We start from the raw sequence: 21956 nt of genomic DNA, 5'->3' as shown, positions 1-21956 counted from the left end.
CTGGATTCTGGAAACATGCATGGCGGTGCATTGCTTCCAACCAGTGTGCTACAGCATTACAGATAAAACTCAAGAATTTAATTCTCACTATTGGTGTATTCTTTCCAGGCGTACGTGAACATGGCTTTGTTTGAGAACTTCACCTATGCAGGAATCGATGCCACAGCGGAAGAAGCCTGAATGTGACCGAGATGCAGCAAAGTCCATGCCCTGGGAGAGAGGACGATAAACACGCTTTGTATAGAAATTCCACATTTGGAAAGTGGTTGCCCAATTCCTCTTCAGTAATATGGGGAATATTAACTTGTTATTCTTTGTCCACGGCGGAATATTGTCCACTTCATGGTATTGGTCATTACTCAGGAAAAAAGCAAGAACTCCAGGGAAAGAAATCAACCGGGTGACAATACACCTTGGCACAAAGCTAATATGTATACAACTCCAGGAACTTTACAGAGATAGCTGGTCTTTCTCTTCCCCAGCAAGACTATAATAGTGTTTTCTGTTCTACCAACACAACATGGCACCACTCCATTGCAACAGCAACTATCCATCCAGTTATGTGATCACCCCTTTGATTCTAAGTCTAACTCCATCTTGCAATTTGTCAAGCTCAAGAGCAACATTCACTGCCTCCATCTCAAAGCAGCAGTAAGTATGTCTAGCACACAAGAATCTGTCACGTTTCTTAGCATGCAGCAAATATTAAAATCATCAGTAGTTGAAGTACATAAGCATTAATGAATTCTTCATCTCATTAAGATCCATCAGCCTTTGGAGAATGAAAACATCCTTCAGTGTATATGTCCATTAATTCCTCAAGTATCCATCAATCTTTCATTATACTAGTACCCACCAGTCTTTGAAATACACAAGTGCCTTTACATTACTATTTCCTGGAGGATCTGACAGTTTTTGCCCAAACATGTTGAGTGATCCTTAGACCTAATAGCATCCATCAAACCTGCACAAAACAATAATCTAACAGTGATTTTCATCACCACAAGTGAATCTGTCAGTTCATCCTGTATGAAGGCATACATCTGTTTCTTCATCTCAAGAGGATCCATCAATTCATGAAAACCTCCACAAACTCATATACTGAAAAAGTATCCATACCTTTATGGAGCCACAAACAGTCATCAATTCTCCTGTGTTGCATAAAACAATCACCTTTCAGTTAGTCACCAAAAGTGGATCGATCGATCTTACCAGTGCCCAGGTATCCATCGATCTTTCAACCAGAGAGGATCTATCAGTTTACCCGGGATTAAAGCATCTATCAGCTCATCACCTGAAGACAATCCATCACTATGTAGCTGTTTCAACACAGAGGGATCCATCAATACTTCTATTTGCAAACACCCATCACAAAAAGACCATCAATGCTTGAAACACACAGTCATCGATCAACTCTGCCTCTCGAAAGAATCCAAAGGTTCGTAATGTGTACACCACTGAAATATCTATTAACCCTTCCAGTATGCATATATGAATCGATTCTTCAGCTTATTAGCATTTGTCAACCCTGTGATGACATTCAGACGCAGTTTGCAAGCATCCGCCAATCTCCCATCGCAATATAATTCATCCAGAATGCAAAATGTCATCAGTCTTTCCAGCACAAAAGGGTCCAACAAGTTAGCATCGCACAAGGATCAATCAGATTCCAGCATTAAGGCTCCATAAATCCTGTCTAACACAAAAGGAATCAATCAGTCTTTGAAATACACATTGACCTTTGAAACAAAAGGCTCCATAAATTGTCAGTACAAGAGCACCTACGCATTGCTTCTTCATCACACAGGTATCTTTGTGTCCTTCCAGCGCACAAATAACCATAGATTCCTTTCTCACGCACACATCTATGATTTCTCACAGTACCTGCATGACAGCCCACTCTTATTTTAAGATTCTGTGAAACTATCAGTTCTTCTGTAACATAAGGGTTTTTTACTATTTTCATTACCACAATGGAATCATTATTACAGCACACATGGACCCATCAATTCCTCTTGCAGACGAGGGTCCTTTGATTCTTCAATCGCATACAATTCTTCCTGGCTTCTAAACATGTGGATTTGCTGGTTCTTCCTACAGACAAATATCCATCTCAATTAGATTCATAAACTGGTTTTATCAATTATCCCTGCACTAAGGAACCTCTGATATTTAAAAAATATGAACATCCATCGACCTTTCCAGTACTCAAGCAATCAGCCATCCTTCACTGGAAATTCATCAATCAGTCTGGGACAAGTGTCTATTAATACTTCTAGATCATGTCTCTGGAGATGTCATTTTTGAAATACCACACACGATTGCCACCCCTAGTGGCCATTTTTGCTGCAGAGGAATGAATATTACTGTATTAGTGGTGATCGGCACCTGAACCCAGGACTCTTATGAGCATTGAGCTGTGACTGGTAATGTAATTAGAATTTTCTTATCTCTGTTACCTTACTGGTTACAAGACTTTTCACTTACCGATGAACATTTGGTTATTACAATTTGTAGAGATAATTTCAAAAGCGGCTATTAATAGCCGGATTTAACCTGTTATTGCCTACTGTGCAGGAGGAGGGTATCAATGGTTTTCCTTTGTATACCTTGACAGAGGGGGCCAGCCTGGCTGCCGGGAGGGTAGCTTTTGAGCCCTAAATTCTAAATTCTGTCAAAGGACAGCCTTTTGATGGTGAGCATGCTTGGCCAAGCACTTCTTAGTTCCTGGAAAGAGGGTTCAAAGAGGTAAACATATGTAGCATTCATGTTATAGCAGTGCTAATTCTTCACTTGCTCCATTACTCATGTCCATCACAGAGTATACTGTGTGCAATAACTTGGAAAATATGGAGAAATTGTTGCGGGAACCTCAGATCATGCAAAAAAGGACAGAATGTAAAGTGACCCTCTAGCGCCTGACATGTGGGTGGGGGCTAGCTCAGAAGTTAGCTCAGAGGGTTTGTATATTTTCTTGTAAGCAGTATAATGCTTTGTTGTATGTTTGTTAAATGTCATTCATTGGTCTGTAAAGGTCATGTAACATTCTTACTACTTTCACATCTGTAGAACTTGAGTTGTCCCAAAGAAATGTAATAGTTGTATTCTCTTCTCATTTTTCCTTCACTTAAGCTCCTCCATGTTGCGGTTTCTTTGTGTCAGTTAGTTTCACTCATAATTCATATTCAGATGATACACTGAGTCCCCAGAACGAGGCGCTTATTACAATCCTGGCTAGTGAAGACTTTTTCTTAAATTGATGTCTCATAAGCCTTCACTTGCTCCTCTTTCCTATCCTTTTCTTCCCCACTTACCATCATGTATATTTGCATTTACCCCATTGATATCTAAACCCCTGCTGGCTGGTGATGTGGTCAGACAGAAGAAGCGCCAAGACGCCTCTGAAAATAGTGCGGATTACAAATTTAAAATGAAATCAATGGGAGGGTTGTGAGTTTGAGAGAGCAGAAGTCCAGCTCCCTCTTAAGAAGTTATTGTCATGTAGGTTTGTGGTGCTTTGTGTCACACCCCCTCATTTGTTCAGACGTGATCCTATGGGAAGGTGCGCTGTCCACCATCGTCCAGACGTGTACATACATCGATACAAGCTGCGTCTTGTATCCTTGGACCAGTCCAAGCAGTATGCATCAGCCTTCATAGATGTGCAGTGTGGTCCCCTACTTATGCAAGCGAGGGCGTGAAGGCCCAGACTCCTAGCGTAATTTCATTTCATAGCTGAACACTGCCAAAGGAAGATGTCCATATAATGTAGCGATGGTTTGTATTTTAATGAATAAATAAATGCTGATTTCCAAATACTGCTGAATTGATTGTCTTTGTGATTGCTTTGTTGGGATACATTAATGACTTTTACTTCAGGACTCTGTTGTCCAAGAGGAGATGTAGCAACCACTTAAGAATTGGCAGAGGCCACCCAAGTATTTCCACTTGCCAAAAGGTCAACATGTCCTGTTGCCCGTCGAGATTTCAGAGCACCCCGAGTCCAGGGATCGGTGGCACGTGCCACTCAGGGCCGTACTGGGAACCCAAAGCAGCTCTGGCAACTTTTGTCAGACCAGCCCCCATGCGGTGCATAGCGAGTGCAGTGAGTGAGGCTGACCACTACAAAGGGGTTCTTTGGGGGGTCTCCACCCAAGGAAATTTAGAGAAAAAAACGGCGCATTCTACAACACATTTGCCATTTTATGTTCAATGGCATTAGCTTTTAAAGCATAGTAAATGATGACTTTACTGTGCACCAGGATGGGACAATCATGCGCGGACGCAGTTGGCCCGAACCTGGTACTAGATCCTTTTGCTGCTACTTTGCATAGTAATGGGGCTTTTTAAACAGTTGCATTTTAAACAAACGAATTGCTGCTACCCTCTTTTAACACTTTTTAATTGACTTTATGTGCTAATATCTGTGACAGTTTTATTTGAATTTAAATCTGATTGTTGATAACTCACGGGAGAGAGGTGACTGGCAGTTCCAGTCGGCCCCTCTGTATTCTCCATATGCTAGGTGCGCAGAGCGACGTCACTTCCTTACAGACGAGCTCCAGGTGGTCATTTGCATGCATATAAACAGGGGCGCTGCGCGGATAGGCAGCAGATGCGCCTAAGGCAAGCCCATCTGCGCCCATCAGCGTCCCGGAGGCGCACGGCACTCTGTCGGTTTGACTAAATTCGGCAACTATGACAGGAGGACCCAATTCCTTTTGGATGAGGCGCTAAACTGCAAATACAATATTATGGATATGGGGGGAGATCTGACCCACACCTGCGCTCACTGTAATTGGCAACCCGTGCGTAGCTCCCTTTCGCTCAGGCAGACTGACTGTGAAATGGGGGTGGACAATAAGGTAGGTCAGAGGTTACGATTTAAAGCGTTTCTATTGAATACACAATCCCTACAGAAACATGAACTTCAGAATTTTGACCTATTGCAGGACTCCTCGCCAGACCTATTGTTCCTCACGGTGACCTGGCTCTCACTAGATTCCAACCCTACTGTAGCCACGGCAATTGCTCCTGGTTACAAGATCTTGAGACGAGACCGCCTGTCCGGCAATGGAGGGGGCATTGTGATTATCTATAATTATAAGTTTGTATGCAATCACACTTAGGAAATTGGAGGATGCTGAATGCTTGGGCTTTCAATGCACCTTATCGGCACAAATGTAAATGTAAATGTAAATGTACATGTATTTAAATAGCGCAAATCACCGACACGGTATTTAAGAGCTTGCTTAGGGAACCTGTCCTGGTATTCCCTGTGAGATACCCCGGCAGGGTATCCACAAGGTGAAAGCCAGGCATCCCGTCGCGAGGCTGGAGCTCTTATCTATAGGCCCCCGGGCCCAAGTAAATCTTTTTTTAATTCAATTAGCAAGATGATGGCACACCCCTAACACTCCGCTTTAATCATTACATGATTTTGGGAGATTTCAATTTGCATATGGATATCCCTAAGGACCCGAAAGTCATGACACTGATGGATTCATTATCACTCCTGGAATTGGCGCCGTCAGTCTTGCACCCTACACATAATAATGGTCACATTCTTGATCGGATCTTTACAAATTTAGATCTAGAGGTAGAGGCCCCCCTTCATCTGGTATGGTCTGACCATTTTCTTATCAAGTTCAATTTACCTCAGTTGGGAACGGATTCCCCAAAGATAAGTTTGAAGAAAGGTACTAAATAAAGAACCTTGCACCAGATAGATTTGGTGGTTTTAGGGGAATGACTTGAATCTTCCATTCCCTTCCTGCAGTGTAGCGCTGAAAGTGACGCTGTGCTGCTTGACTATTGTTTGCGTAAAAATGCCCATCAATTAACCTCCTTGCAGTCGCTATCATCTAGATCTACAAAGCGTTCAGCTCCCTGGTACAATCAACAGCTCAAAGATAGCAAAATCCTTTGCAAAAGATTGGAAAGGAAATGGCAAAACAACTATGATCCTGAGGCCAAGAGAGAATATAAACAATCTCTTAAAGGCCACTATAATAAAGTTTATGAGGCCAAACAAAACTATTTTACCAGCAAAATAGAATTGTCAAAATCCACAAGTAAAGAGCTTTTCAAAATTGTAAAAACCTTTACAAAGCTACCGCTGATTGGCCTATGGTATTAGCCACTTTTTTCATGAAAAGATCACAATGAGCCAAGAAAATTTGAGAGTTAATTCACCTGAGGCCGGCAAAACATGGTTAAGTCCCTCTATAGAGCCTGTGTTACGAGTTGTTCACTCACTACAGAAGTTCCCACCGCTGTCTATGGAAACCTCCCTAGCTAAAGTGCTAGCGTCTATGGCTCAGGCAATTAATCCAGTCGTAAAAAAAATATGCAATGCTTCTTTGGAATCGGGACACATGCCTTCTAGATGGAAGCAGGCAAACATTCTGCCACTGATTAAAACCCCATCTGCATACCCAATAATTCCAGAAAGCTATAGGCCCATCTCTTTTCGCCCCGCCTTCTCCAAGGTATTGGAGAAATATGTTAACTCAGTGATTACTAACTTTGTGGAAACGAACAGCCTTCTTCACAGCAGTCAGCCAGGGTTTAGAGACAACCATAGCACCGAGTCTGCTCTTATAGAAGTCTCTGAATACATCCGGGAGACCTAGGACGGGGATGGGAAGGCCACTCTGATCCTGTTGGATTTATCAGCGGCCTACAATACCATGCCTCATGTTAAACTCTTTGACAGAATCCAGGCGCTCGTATCGCAGGTACAGTTTTAAAGTGGCTGGCCTCTTATTTGAAAGACAGGAATCAGTAGGTCTGGACTCCTCCCTTTGCTGCTGTTATCCCAGAAATGGAAGTCCCTCAGGGCTCTATTCTGAGCCCCGCATTATTCAATCCCTATATATCACCACTAGCAGTCTTGGCGGAGACACATGGAGTGGAAATGTGGAAATGATTTCCTACGCTAATAATACTCAGCTCCTCTTCTCCTGTGACAAAGGAAAGAAATTTGAGGGATTTATGATAAAAACTTGCCTTTCAAATGTTTTTAATGGTTAAGATCTAACCAGCTATAATGTAATCCAGAAAAGTCTGAAATCATCTTCTTTGGTACACAACCGCCAGACGACTGGAGACTCTGCTGGCCAGAAGATATGGCACCTCCTCCCGCTGCACAACAAAAAGTAAAGAATGTGGGCGTCTGATAGATGATCGTTTATCTATGATAGCCCAAGTTTAATCTGAGGTGCTTTGGTCTCCTCAGGATGCTGAGGAAATTTCTTCCACTCCTGTCTTTATATCACAAGAGATGTGTGGTCAAGGCACTTATTACGTCAAGACTGGACTACGCAAATGTTCTTTACCTCGACATTCCAGAATATCTGCTCAAGCGTCTGCAGGTGGCACGAAATGCCCACGCTAGAGCCATTCTCAGGCTTAAAGCTGGAACTCATACATATGACCCCACACATCAGAGCGCTCCACTGGCTCCCGGTAAAGAAGAGAATCAGATTTAAAGCACTAGTGTTTTTTCCCAAAGCTTTACATGGAAAGGGGGCCAAGTGCCTCTTCAGAAGGATTGCCCACTATATTCCTTCTAGAACTCTGAGATCATTCTCGATGAACTTGGCCAGGGTCACTAGAATTTTTCACACTCCTCGTTTAGGCTCCTTGGGGCTCAGGCTTGGAATGCGCTCCCCACTTCACTGAGAGCGGTGACCGACTCGGTCGCTTTTAGGAAACGCCTCAAAATCTTGCTTTTTAACGACTAATTGCGAAAAAGGTGCCCGCTCTCTTTTGATCTTCCCTTCTCTTCCTCCCTTTTCGCTTGTGTAGTTAATGGGGGGGGGGTCTATCCCAGGGGCCTATGGATGCGCCGGGACACACTTTTTGAGTAGCTGCACATTATATAAGTGCCTCTATATTCACTCTAAATTCAAATTCAAATTCAAAATTCCTCTATTCGGTTTTCATCAGAAATAAAACCATAAAAGTACATTTAAAAGGATAAAAAAAACATTTTTTTCACACCGTAATTATAAGAATGCATATCTCTAAAATACATTGAAAGGTAAAATTCATTTTGGGCTATAACAATTCATAAAGTGCAAATATGCAATCATTTAAATACTGTATAAAACACTTCGTAAAAAAGTGTCCTAAACAGTACAATGACAAAAGAGAAGTCCTAAAAAGAATGTTATAGTCTACTCTAGGTTAGGCCTATGCCAGCCAACTGAGGAACCTGCACTGGCTCCCCGTCGACAAGAGGATCACGTTCCGGCTCCTCACCCACGCACACAAGTCTCTTCACGACCTGGGCCCCAAGTACCTCAACGACCGCCTGACCTTCTACACGCCCACCCGCCAGCTACGGTCCACCAGCCTAGCAGCCGTACCACGCATCCGAAGAGCCACCGCCGGAGGAAGATCCTTCTCTTACCTGGCTGCCAAGACTTGGAACTCCCTCCCCATCCACCTTCGGCTGACCCAGGACCATCTCGCCTTCAGGAAACAACTCAAGACCTGGCTGTTCGAGCAGTAGCATACCCCTCCCCCCAAGCGCCTTGAGACCCTCCCGGGTGAGTAGTGCGCTATACAAATGGCATGATTGATTGATTGATTGATTATGCCGCACAATAAACTTCAGAAATAGCAATGGCTTTTGTTGCGCACTCCTCATCCAGAAATTGTAGGGAGAGGAGTGCGGGACGACATCTTCGAAGACCCATAGTTTTTAAGATCGGTATCAACCAAAGTCTTCTCGGTTCACTATAGAACTTACAAAATTAGATTGTATGAATTGTGGCTTGAGTAGAGAGGTCATCACAAGGGTAGAGTGGTAATACTGTGGCCCGGATGTCTGTTTTTGGGAAGCTAACTAAACAATAAAAAGAGTTCAACCTAAACCGGATTAATAGAAATTTTTCGTAGCTGGTCAAGTTAAAGGTTAGGTAGGGTTGAATAGGAATAAGAGTTGTTTGAATTAGCAGCATGTATTGGACTGATGTTTTGCTGACCTCATTGGCCAGCCGCAGTTGTTCTAGATGTGTTAAACACTGCGCTTTGAATGCTTTTCTAGACAATTCTGAGATCGAGAGGGGGGAATGAAAATATTTTTCCAGTCCCAGATCATATAGGAATTTTTTAATATAAACTATCCACCCAATCTTATGAGCATTCTCTAAAGAAATGCAGTCCTGTATGAACCCTTGACAGAAAATGGTATTATTGGACAACCATATACATGGCCATAAGAGAAGTGGTTGGATTTTGACAATATCTGTCAGATGCGGAAGAGCTAGTTCCAAATGGCACGAAAAAGTCGCCGTACCTTGAGGAACAGCTTCAAAAGGTTGAAAAGCTATTTTCAACCTTTTGCAGAGCTTCTGTCTTTCCATAGCCCCACACACCGGCCCCGTAAGATGCAACAGTTGTACATTTAGCATTATATATCTTGATGAGTTCAGCGGGGGCCTTTTTCCCAGCCTACGGGAAAAATTTACTAGCGCAGTAGTAGCCCTCATAAAAAGCAATTTTCTAGACTCAATGGCCTGTCTCCAGGAGGTTTTATGATCTATTACTATGCCTAGATACGGGTATGACATGGTGCTCTCAAGTTTAGCGTTGCTTAAGAAAATGGCCTTCGTTTTCTTAATTTTGGATCCAGAGCACATAACAAAGGTTTTTTAATGTTAATATTCAAATCCAGATTGGCCATCATTCATTCATATAGGTGGCACCCTGACCCCAGGAAATCAGATAAAGTCAAGATTTTGACTACTAGGAACCGAGTAGATGAGGCAGGACCTACAGAGCGAGAACAGAGGACCTGTACCAAAGATTGGTGTCAAACCCTTCCAGACTGCTTGTACTTTGCCAATCGCCAAGGTCAACTTCACAAAAAGCTGGATCCCCTCCCAAAATCCTTGGAGGATTGTCCAGCACCTCAACAACCAGGAAAGTTCTCTCTTGAAGTGAAGGAACCACTTTCCTGCACCAGCAAGCGCCGACTGCAGGTTCCCGGTCCAGCGCTCTTCCGACCTCAAGGATCACCAAGGGAGCAGTATACCAGAAAAAAACAGTTATCATGTGCCTGGAGGTCAGATCCTTATCGTCACCGAGTTAGGAGACGCCATCACTCTCAGGAGCTGCCCTGCACAAATACCCTAGGTACATGACCAGTTGCCGCAACCAAGGTTTGTTGCATATCCAGTCTGGACTCCACCAACGCTGAGCTATTGACGAGAGACATCAGGATCTAAAAGGCCTGCAGGAGAGCCCTCCTTCACCTGGTCCCCAATTCACAGTGAGAGCCTCTGACAGCGCGACCCTGCCGGACAAAACACATATCCAACCGAGCCCCACAGTCTGAATCAACGGAAACCACGACGTACCTGTACCCCAGAGACCGTCAAGAACTGAGCCCCCTGCTGGTTTCTGCAAGACTGGTCTCCCAGTCCCTGCTTGCAGCCACTTTTTACAGGTGTTCTTTCCCATTAATTTTACGAGTAGCGTTTGAGGCTACCATCCTGACCAGAAAAGATGTGCCAGTTGCTCCTTTCTAAGTATGATCCGGGAGCATTTTGTCAATTTTTAGATTGACATTGGCATAATCCTAGTGAGAATTTGTGTGCATTGCACAAGTATCTATTGTGAAAAGACAGCACCTTTATGAAGTGCACATTAAAAAAATAAATCCCCTTCTCCTCAGTGGTGTGGTGAACCCCTTTTGCTGCTACAGACAGGCTGGGATCCTTTATGGGCCTTTTTTATCTGCAACTTGGCAGATAAAAGCTTATAATTAATGCTGAAAGGAAGAAAGAAAGATGGATTGATAGGAAGAGAAAGAAAGATGGACAAGTGGATGGATGAGTGGGTGAAAGAATGGATGTATGAGTGAGTAAAAGGAGTGGTCGATGAAAGTAAGGATGAATGAGTGGGTGAAAATATCAGTTGGTGAGAGGATAGGTGAGTGGGTGGCTGAAAGGATTACTGGTTGAAAAGATGGCTGGATGAATGTGTGAAATGATGGGCAAATTAAAGGTTGGATGGATGAGTGGGTGAAAGGATGGATGGAGAGTGGATGGGAGGGTGGGTGGATGAATGGATGTATGGGTGGGTAAACAGATGGATGAGTGTGTGGGTGAAAGAATGGGTTGATAAAAGGATGAATGAGTGGGTGACGATGGGTGCAATGATATGTAGGTGAAATGATTGATGGATGAGTCGGTGAGTAAAAAGAGGGGTGGATGAAAGAGTCGATTGTTGAGTGGGTGAAAGCCTGAATGGGCAAATGGATGGGTGGGTGGGTAGAAGGTTGGGTGTGTAAAAGGATTGGTTGATTAGTGAGTGAAAGGATGGATCATTGAAAGGATGGATGGGTGAGTGAAAGGGTGGATGGATGAGTGGGTGAAAAGATGAGTGGATGAGAGGATGGATGGATGCGTTGGAAGGATGGATGGATGAGTAGGTGAGAGGATGTAAAGATGGGTGGTTGAGAGGATGGCAGAGTGAATTGAAATCTGAGAGGATGGATGGATGAATGGATGGAAGGAAAGGTGGGTTGGAAGAATGGCAGAATACATCAAAATCAGATGGATGGATGGGTGGGTGGATGGATGGATGGGTGGGTGAAAGAACTAAGGGTAAATGGAAATCTGAGAGGATAGATGGCTAATGGATGGATAGCATAGTAAATAGAAATCTTAATAGATGGTCGGATTGGTGGATGAATAAATGAACAAAAGGATCAACTGATGGATTAAAGAGTTTATTGGTGGATCTGTAAGTCAAAGGATAGATGTATAGGTGGATAGATGGATGCATACATAGATGGCTGTGTGAATGGCAAACGGATGGATAAAATGGTGAAAGACTGAAAGATGGATGAGAGAATAAATAAATGAGAAAGTGTGAAGGTGAAATGATGAATATCAGCGGGTGGATGGAAGGGTGAAAGGATGAATGGATGGATTTTTGGATGGAGGAGACAATGGAGCTCTTCTAGGGAGATTGGGGCTCACTTGCTTTGCTTATTCTAACTCCCAAGCACACGTATGTTCCTAAACACGGTTTCCCTTCTTTTCAATAACACACATATATGATATACAAAGAAAGTATAGGTCAACAATTTCGATCTTCAAATCAAATTCTTGTCTTGTTTATTCGGATTTCTTCCAAACAGCAAACAACAGCCAACGCGTTCCGTCGCTATAGGCAGTAGTACCACGACTTTCTCAAGGCTATAATTTCCAGTGAAGTGCTTTTCTGCGTGGTTATACTTCCAACCCACACGTGGGTTCTGGTGATGGCACAAACGCTATATATGCCACGAATAATTTGATGGCGACGGGAAACCTTTTGAAGCAGCGTTACTCTAGCTGAAATAGCAGAAAGGATGAATAAATACTCGTGAAGGAATAAAAGAGGATTAATGCTGTTTGGAAGAAATCCGAATAAACAAGACAAGAATTTGATTTGAAGATCGAAATTGTTGACCTATACTTTCTTTGTATATCATATATGTGTGTTATTGAAAAGAAGGGAAACCGTGTTTAGGAACATACGTGTGCTTGGGAGTTAGAATTTGTGTTGTGAGAGACTTGTCTCTCGGCTTGTGGAGTTTTGTGGTTCTCCATTCCTGTGAGCACCGTTAAAGTAATTTTGGAGTTATTAATCATCTAGTGCAATCCCAAACCTTAGGCGCCCTGAACCTATGAGTACAACCACGCTGCTTTTGTTTTACTAATCACTTGCTTTGCTTACTTGGTAGCATCAGAGCTTTGGTTCAAAGTGGGGGTGATTTTCATTTTCGGGCTACTACCTTTTGCGTGTTCCAGTCACCTTTACATTGTAGTAAGGAGTTTATGTGTGCCCTTGACAGGATTAAATCTCTGACCATTTCCAAGGTGAAAAGAAATTGAAGAGGGTGTTCAGTGGGTTTGAAGCGGAACCTTATCTATATACCCCCACCTCCTTCCTTTCATAGGAGTTGCTAATGTGTAAAGGTGCTTTCCTGGCAGTCCTAACCACCGCAGCTATAATCTACATTCAATACAAATCACATTCATTCAGTTGGGCACCATACATATACAGGACGTATGACAATATATCCCAGATAGATAATCTAGACAACAAAATGTATGAAAAAGTACAAATCTTTTTATTGATTAAAAACTCATGAGGTACACAATTTAAAAAAAGGTAGACATAATCAGATGTCACATATGTTACTTACAAATTTATAAACAACAATTACATTACAATCCGTGAAGGGGCTAAAATCTATGAGTACCAAGCAAATAGAAAAATACTGGGTTTCAGCCTGAGAAAGTGCTTATCACGGATGTGTGCTACCCAAATGACAGATTGCTCGTCTATTATTTGTACTCTCTTTTTAATGTAATTGTTGTTTATACATTTGTAAGTAACATATGTGGCATTTGAATTGATGCTAATTTTTAGGTGATTCACAGTGTTATGGATTATCTCTACCTTTTTTTTAATAGTGTACAGTGTACCCCATGGTTTTTAATCAATAAATAGATTTGTACTTTTTCATAAATTTACTTGTCTAGATTATGTATCTGAGATATATGGTCATACTTCCTGTGCATGTATGGTGCCCAACTGAATGAGTTTGATTTGTGTTGAATGCAGATTATAGCTTCTATGGTTTCTATATGTCATAATATTGTCCAAAGGATACCCTTTTTTGTGACACAATTGCAGAGGACCCTATTCTTTTGGATTCAAGGGGTTCCTCTTATTTCCTCACAGTCCTAACCACCGCCATGCGCATGTTTAAGTTACAAGAAAATTGCCTTGGGCATAGAGCCCTCAGTGTACATAACAACATTGTATTGCATTTTAGGTCTTACCTACCATACAGCACAAGCGGCCTGGTTGTGAAAGACCTATTGTGGGCTCAGATCCCGCCCCGTTGCTTCCCATAGGTTGGATTTATAGGCGCTGTCGTTGGCTGCTTCTTGTTCAATGGCCTGACTTTCCCTACTTCTGGTTGACCTTCCGATGGAGCGTAAACACCAGCACCGCCCAACCCTGCTCCACTTTAGGACAGAGTTGTTTTTACAGAACACTGCTGAACAAAGCATTAACCACACCATAACTCAGATTCCTGTCCTATTACACAACTAACTGCCCACAAACCAGCGACCTCTCCTAGAACCAAATGACTTTACTCTTATGTGTGACCCTCTACAGCGCTCCACTGCCTTTTGGCTAGGTTTGTGCTATAGAAGTACGGCATACATACGTATCTTTTGCAGCATCCTTTTAATTGGATGGCTTGTATCCTTCCATTGCTCAAATTTGGAGAACTACTTATCAGTGTATGTGTTTTCTACCCCTCTCCCCAAACATCCTTTTCCCCCTCACTCCACTCTCTCTCATGTATTGCTTTCTCTCTCATGTGCTTCTCCCCCTTCCCTGCGGTCTGTGTTGCTCACCCTCGTGGGCTGCTTTCTTTCTCTCTCTTTCTTTCTCTCTCTTTCTCTCTCTCTCTCTCTCATCTGCTTCTCCGCTGCACCACCTGAGCACCATATTGCACTCTCTTGGGTGCTGTTTTGCCCAACCCCCCTACCCTGCTTTATTATATTATATACCACCCTGTTGCTTTCCCGCACCTGCTTCTCTGTTGCTCTCCCACCCCTTATGGTCATTTGAATTTTTGTAGTGCCTTTTTTTAATGGCCTGGCAGCTGCCATTTTCTTCAATGTGCTCTGTTACAGCCAGAGCTTTAAAGTAACCAATCTGAGTGGCATACTCCACCTTAAATTGGTCAATGCAAAAAGGGAAAATGGCTACTGCATCATTCTATAGGTGGGCGCATGCGATAGGATGCATGCACGTCCCTACAGAACGACACTTACCAGCAACAGAGACCGCATCATTGTGCCTTCTTTTCTTTGCTTTTGTTGACTATGTGCAGCATTGTTAAAGCCAATAGGACCAACACATGAGACTTATTGATGTTGTCAATGTTTGTTTACTTATGCTTTGGTAATGCCAGTAGTTGTGGCTTTTGTCTAGAACGTTTTTTAAAGCTTCCCTAACAAATAGCGAAATGTCGACTACAACCTTTACACAAGCCTGGACAACTGTAATTAATGAGGCACTGTTCTTACAGGGCTATGTATTTTCTATGGAATAATTGACCTTTTTTAGAATGGCCGGATCAGCACCAACATAGGATGATGATATATATATGTCACACTAACATGTTCTTGTCCACCCCCACTTTTTCACTATAATCACTTTCACACTACATTCCCTTGTCGCCCAACCTGAGCACCAAATTCGCAAAAGTCTTTTTGTCTTCAATTGCAACAACGTTTATGAATCATTATGGTAATTCAAATAAATTGCATTTAATTGCGAATGTGAAACATAAAGAATGTTGTCTAGTGAATGTTTTTGATTTGATTTGTATAACTTTTTGTCTTGAACAATTTGTGCTACTGGACCACTTCCTACTGTACTGTTATCAATACTGATGGTAGGGTGCTGGTTTTTATGTGAGAGGGTGCCCATGCATGAGCAGAGCCCCTCTGCAGTCTTCGGAACCTATTTTCCGGGGTTGTTTGTGATGCAGCCAACCATATACTTTTAAGTGCATTCTAACCTCGTGGTAAATGCTAACTTTAAAACGGTTGCTTAGAAACATGTTGTGTTTGGTGTCAAACACCTTGGAATCAAAACTTCCCACCAGTAACTGGCAGGGGTGGTATGATTCCACCCTCCTAAAGGGACAGAGGCAACACTCCGGTACATCACAAAATGGATGCTGCCAGCAACAGACACGCATCTGCCCTCCTGCTGCTGAGCTGCGCTCGAGCAGGGGAGGCTGGACAACAGGCTTCCTGTCACAGGGAGGTGTAACCACCTCCCAGACAGGCTTTAGTGTATTGGGGCTGGGTGGGTGCACTTTGAGAGTGCTTTGATGTCTGCCCTAGGGGCACCTTTGTTGTCCCCGTGCATAGTCCAGTTCAAACCGGTTGCAGGAGCCATCGGCCGTCGGTTCCTGCTCTGGCACGAAACTGGACAAAGGACATGGGTATAACCACCCCTCTGTCCTGACCCTCCCAATAGGTGGGTCCCCAGAGTTTGTCCCACCCCTTTCTTGGGCATAAAAGTAGGACCCCTGACTACAGGACTTTAGAGTTTACCTGGACTAAACTCTGCTACAGAAACCAAGTATTTTGCCAATCTGCACAACGCTGGACGACTGAGAATCTCCCTTGGAGTAAAGGAGTTACTCCCCTGCTAAGCAGGCATCAAAACGCATCTGACCAGTTTGCATCTCCAAAGCTCCTGAGGACTCCGAAGAATTCTGCAACACAGGTGGTGGGTTCCCGAGGTCTCTGAGGTTGATCTGCGCTCTCAGCAATTCTGAGGCCGGTATCCCCCGTGGGGACCGGGCAACCTGAACCCCTGTGCACCATTCACTTTTGCAGTAGCATATTCTTTTCAGTGACCTCTGAAGCTGTGCTTTGGGCTAATTGTAGTCCTGACCCCAAGCAGTATTTCCACTGAAGAGTTCCCCCTACACTCCACGAGTGTACCGTGGGCTGGTATTTCGTGATTCATCTCAAGGTCCCTTCGCGATCCCTGGTACGTTGGCCTGTGGGTCTCTGTGAAGGTAACATTAACTTTCCGTGGGCTTTCCTGGTTGCTCCAGATGTGCCCTGACTCTCTATTGCTTGGAGAGTCCCCAGGACCTTGCTGGTTCTCATCTAAGCTGATTTCCTCTGAATACGTCGGTTGCAGTTGCCAAGGCTTGTTGGTGTTCCATCCGGACACTTACCCCCCCAGCACTCAACATCCTTCATGGGACAGCTCACCTCTGGTTATCGTTGACGTCTCCTGGTCCCCGTGGCTGCAGAGTGAAGCTTTGTGTCAACTCACCTGAAGCACCCGACATCAGTGGGCATTCGTCTACCGAGCCCCCGCTTACCCTGAAGTGAGCCTGACTCTGTCCCCTCTGCTTTCAGGTTCTTCTCACCTCGAATCCGGGCTTGGATTCCACTGGACACTTTTCACCATCCCGGCAGCAGCACTTTTCAGCATCACGCCATTGAAAACAACAAAGATTCCTGACATCACTTGACACCTATGCACCCGGCTTCCCTGGGTTAGGTAACATGAGTACTCCGGTGCTCACGAGGGTGCTTGCCTTAGAACCTTCTATGTTTGAAAGAGTTTGCTCAAAGTCCTCTCCGAAGTGTCCTTAATCTTTAAAATTCCAACCGCGACTTTCCCATAGAGTTGTACAGAGCTCATGCCGGTGTTCTCACACTGCACCTGTCCTCCGTTGGTCCACTGTGTCACTATCTTTGGTAGTTCCCTGGGGTCCCAGCGATTCTATGTGCTCTAGGCATTGTGTCTAGTCAAGTCATGGTTGTTATACCACTTTCTTAGTATATGGTTTGGTCTCCCCCTGGAGCCCACTGTGTATTGTGCTATACACTGTCTTTGTAGTGATTTACTATTGTGTGTTTTGTTCTCTAATCTCATAAAGAGGTTAGTAGAGAGTGTTTAGTAATAAATACATATATTTTATATACTCCTGGTGTGGTTCTCCTTTCATTTGGTCATTCAGGAAGTTCTGATCTGGTAAAACAAGCTACTTTACATTCCTTCGAGACTTAGCCTGAAGGCTGCTCTCCACAGCTACCACTAGGATAGCTTTCCATGAAGGTTGTCTTAACCTAATCACCAATAAGGGTTGTTTGGACTGGTACAAGGTGCCCACTATAATTAGTGGTCAGCATATACCAGGCGAACTTCTCACACTACCGATACTCAGTCACAAGCATTGGCATTCTACCAACACCTTAAAGGAGGTGGTAATGCCTTAACAAAAGGGAAGGGGTCCCAAAGGGATCCTTCCCCATTATGAATGTAAAAAGAATTTGTTGTCCTAAACTTTTGTTTTTCCTTTCTTTTTTCCTTTAAGGAAAGGGGACTGCATTTTAAAATGCAATCTCAGACATGGTGGTCTTGTGTCCTCAGCAGGTAACTATTACCTGTTTTGCATTCCAATTGTAGTGAGTTGCAATTTGTGACTTACCTTAATAATATTCATTAGGTAGGTCAGATTGCAACTCAGATGCATTTAGATTTTTAACAACCAATCCATTAGTTATAGGTCGGTTGTTTTAAAATCTTTACTGGTCGCAAAAATAATTTGTGACCATGTATTCGTACATCTGGCTCAAGGTTTTCTTTGTAGACGATTATCCTGCAAAACATTTTTTGCTAGATATAATTTTTCTCCTGCAAAAAGTATGGTCAAATTAGTTATGAGTTTGTCAAGTATTACCAAAGGAGTCCTACTTACTGTTCTCATAAATGTTTTTGTGAATTTCACTGGAAATGCCCCATTAGTGAAAGTGCAGAGAGGACACCGTGCTTTCTATTCATGTCTATGAATATTCCCTGAATTTTATATCCATTTTTAGATGTTTTGGGCCCAATTCACAACTGTTTCATGTGAACAGATGGGGTGTATTCTATGATGTGGTTGTACAATGTCACTGTTTAATACAATTACCAACCCCTTTAGCACCAGTAAGTTTAATTTGTTAAACCCTCTAGCTGTACCCTGGATAACTATGGCTCTGAGCAGCAAGGTTACACAAACAAACTAGTGTAAAGTCTTTCAAAAGCACTAACACAATTGGAGAAGAAATCAACAAGACACCAAAGAAATTCAAATCCAATTTATAAAAATAAATAGTGTATTTATATATATTGTTGGTCACCACAATGAAAAAGATCCACAGGAGGGTTCCAGAGAAATAGAACATGCAAGGTATAGTAAATCAACACATTTCACTCAACCGTGAATGAGCATTGGCAAATTCAACTAATTTGACACAGAAAAGTTTTTACTAAAAGGTTGGGCTAGTTGTAATCCGGTCACTTAGGGGCTCATTACGATGTCGGTGGGTCCGACACCCACGGCTCGTAGGTGTCGGACCCACTGACATCTGCCCCTGCGGTCCGCCTGCCGCATTACAATGTGCAGGTGGAGGCATCGGGTGGAGGGACCATCTGCGGTGTGCGTCAGAGGGTAAGTAATACCTACAATAAGGGTGGTGCCTGCTCAGGCAAAACGGTAGGGATTACAATGTCCCTTTCCACCTGCCCTTTCATGGCAGTTGACCCGCCATGAAAATTCAGGTGAAAAGTGACTTTGGGGGCCCCTATCAGGGCCCCCTTCTCTCCTGGCATTCACCTATGGGATCTTGGGGGCACCTCTGGTGCCCACCTAACTATACCTGCACCATGTTTCAGGCACCACATTTTCTTCTCGGGAGTGTGCTGCAACCTCCAGCACACGCCGCAATAGAAAATATACACATTGGCGGTCGCACTGTAATCAGGGCAGCAGTACCGCCGATTTCTAGTCGGTGCGGTCCTGCTTCAGCTACGGTGCTGAATGGACAAAAGTCCAACCGGCATCAAAACGATGCCCTTAGAGTAACTTTAGGTAACCAACTCCTGTAGGAGGCCAATCAGGGGTATCAGTAAGGCCCTCAGAAACAGATACCTCATCAGAAGAGGCAGTGTCCCAGCAGTTCCGGTTACTTTATCCTCATTCAATTTAATGCTATGGGAGTTGTCTTGATGCTGAGGATACAGGTTGCTTGAAAATGTTCAAGGATACTCTGGATGTGCCGCGGTTCACAAGGGTTTTTGTGCAGGGACTCCTTGGTTTGCAAAGGTGATGAGGGAGTCCTGGGCAGAGGGCTCAACATCCCACTAAGTCTTCTCTGATCTGACCGAAATCCATTCGCTACTGAATTACCAGTTGTCCTGTGTCAGGGTCACAGTCAAATCCTTCTCCGGGCTGTAGCTTGCCTTCTCTTCGAACAAACTTGCACTCTGACAACCCTCCCGGGTCCATCAGACTCGGGTGCAACATCTGAGCATCAGGTCCAGGTTCTTGGTGCTGCACGACAGCTAGGAGGGGCGATCTGGACTATCACTCGCACTCAGCAGGCTTCTTGAGCTGTTGTGCCCCTGTGCTGCGAACAGGAGGCCAGTCGGCTGACCCTTTGATCCTCTTTGCTTTGTCTGGGCTTGAGCAGGACACAGTAGGCCCAGTCCCTCATCTCTGCTAGGTGCCAGTTGCAGCAGGTGCAGTTCACGTCGATGCAGCCTCTCTTTGCTGGGAAATTGGTGCAGCGGAGCAGTCATTCTTTGCTCTTTTTTCCAGTCCAGTTGAGATCTGTGTTCTGGGTGCCAGGAGTGCCTTTTTATGTACAGAAAATGCTTTCAGCGTAGTAAGTGGTTGATAGTCAATGGACTACCAGGTTCCCCTTTCTCCTGATGACCACATCCTGGAAAGTGTGGCATCTGGCTATCCCCGGATGCATCATTCTGCCCACTCCCAAGATGGTAGAACTCCTCTCTAGGCTTTGGGAGATCCCTGGCCCATTGCAGAGGTGTGTGTCCCAAGGGAGCTACACTCCCCTAGAGAACTGGCTTGACAACAGGTTTACCCTTCCTGTCCCGGGTGCCAGCTAGTCTGCCTAAACAATAGACTGTTCCTCTACCAAGTGTTCCCAATTATCCCTTCAAAGGCGGCTTTAGTTTTGAAGCTTTCCTTTGGGCTAACACCCATGTGGCTTCCTGCAGGAGGTAGGTGGCACCTCTAACCAGTGCAGGCCCCTATTGTCTTCTTTCCTCCGAGTCGTTAGCATGCCTCCCCAGAAGGGCAGAATGCTTTTTTGGTTCAAGCTCCATGAGCAACTATTAAGGTCACAGGAGATTGATGACAACAAAGTGGTAACTTTGTAAAAGTTGCACACTGTGACTCGTTACATTCATTTTGACTTGATCACAAAGTTGGGATTAATGTAACAAGTTGTTTGATGTCTTGGACTTTGGTTGTACCGTTCAGGAGTTAGCACAGCTGAGGGGTCAGCCTGCAGCCCTGTACTTGCCAACAGGGCAACCAAGTATTTCCAAAGTACAAACAACAGTCTTGTGTTTTACCATCAGAAGATATAAAATATATATTCTGCCTAGGAAATATGCTGCACCCTGCCTGAGGGCTCGATAGGCATGCCATACGGGTGACTTACACAGGTTTTGAGGGGGATAGTTCACTTTGCCATGGCTTTTAAATGGCACAGTTGGCTAGCAGTTTGAATGTGCACTTTTCAGTCTGCATTGGCAGACTCATTTTACGCTTATCATAACCCAGGGTGCTACAATCCCTGGGTGGGGGGCTAACTTAAAGGGCCTGGGTACCTTGGATACCACATACTTGGAAAAATAAGGTAAGTTAGCCTATAATAAATGGGCATAAGCAATGTATAGGTTTTCCCGTTTTTAGTTTCTGTTTTTGGTAAATTCTGGCAGGGTTTTTTCAGTGTTTTCCAGTGATTTCAATACCTTTGAAAACTGTGGTTATCAGTGGTTACTCGCTTTTTCTCCCTTACAAACAGAAACAGTGCTGTTGCACTCTTTATGGAATGTTTGGTTTTTATAATTGCTTGCTCATTGCACTGATAGTGCATGGTATTTACACAGTGTATATACTGTGTATATGAGGTCCAAATACATTTTTACAAATACAACTTATTGTAGTACACCATACAATACTTCTTCAGTGAGTCTTTGTTCATGCACGCTCACTCTTTCCTTTCCATGTAAACTTTTATCTGTAAAAAGGGACTCTCAACAGTGGCCCTTGACACGGGCAATGTCAAAACAGCCAATACACAATTTGCTAACTCTGGCCATTGATATAACTTTTCATGCCAATACTGGGGCACCTGAATATTTCGACTCTCTGTGACATGTTCTGCAACATATGTGTTGAATTGGGTTCATATGCCCTCAGAGTTACTTGACTCAGTTAAAAATGCAGCAGTACTTTACAAAGTCCGGAGAAAATTCCCCTTTACGAAGGGATCTAGAACTTGTGCACATTGAGGCTT

General features: G+C 43.7%; 1 protein-coding gene across 1 annotated transcript in view; it reads left to right on the top strand.

The window, feature by feature from the left end:
- Positions 1 to 3818, top strand: part of TIE1 (tyrosine kinase with immunoglobulin like and EGF like domains 1) — a 314542-nt gene extending 310724 nt beyond the window's left edge. Inside the window, exon 23 of the mRNA XM_078672346.1 lies at positions 109 to 3818. Within this exon, the coding sequence (XP_078528472.1) occupies positions 109 to 180 (72 nt within the window). The 3' untranslated portion in view covers positions 181 to 3818. The remainder of the gene's footprint in view (positions 1 to 108) is intronic.
- Positions 3819 to 21956: the final 18138 nt, after the last annotated feature.

The sequence above is a fragment of the Lissotriton helveticus genome, chromosome 1_2 (genome assembly GCF_964261635.1).
Source record: "Lissotriton helveticus chromosome 1_2, aLisHel1.1, whole genome shotgun sequence".
NCBI classification, from domain to species: domain Eukaryota; kingdom Metazoa; phylum Chordata; class Amphibia; order Caudata; family Salamandridae; genus Lissotriton; species Lissotriton helveticus.
Note: the sequence above shows the minus strand (reverse complement) of the source record. Positions and strands in the feature narration are given on the sequence as shown.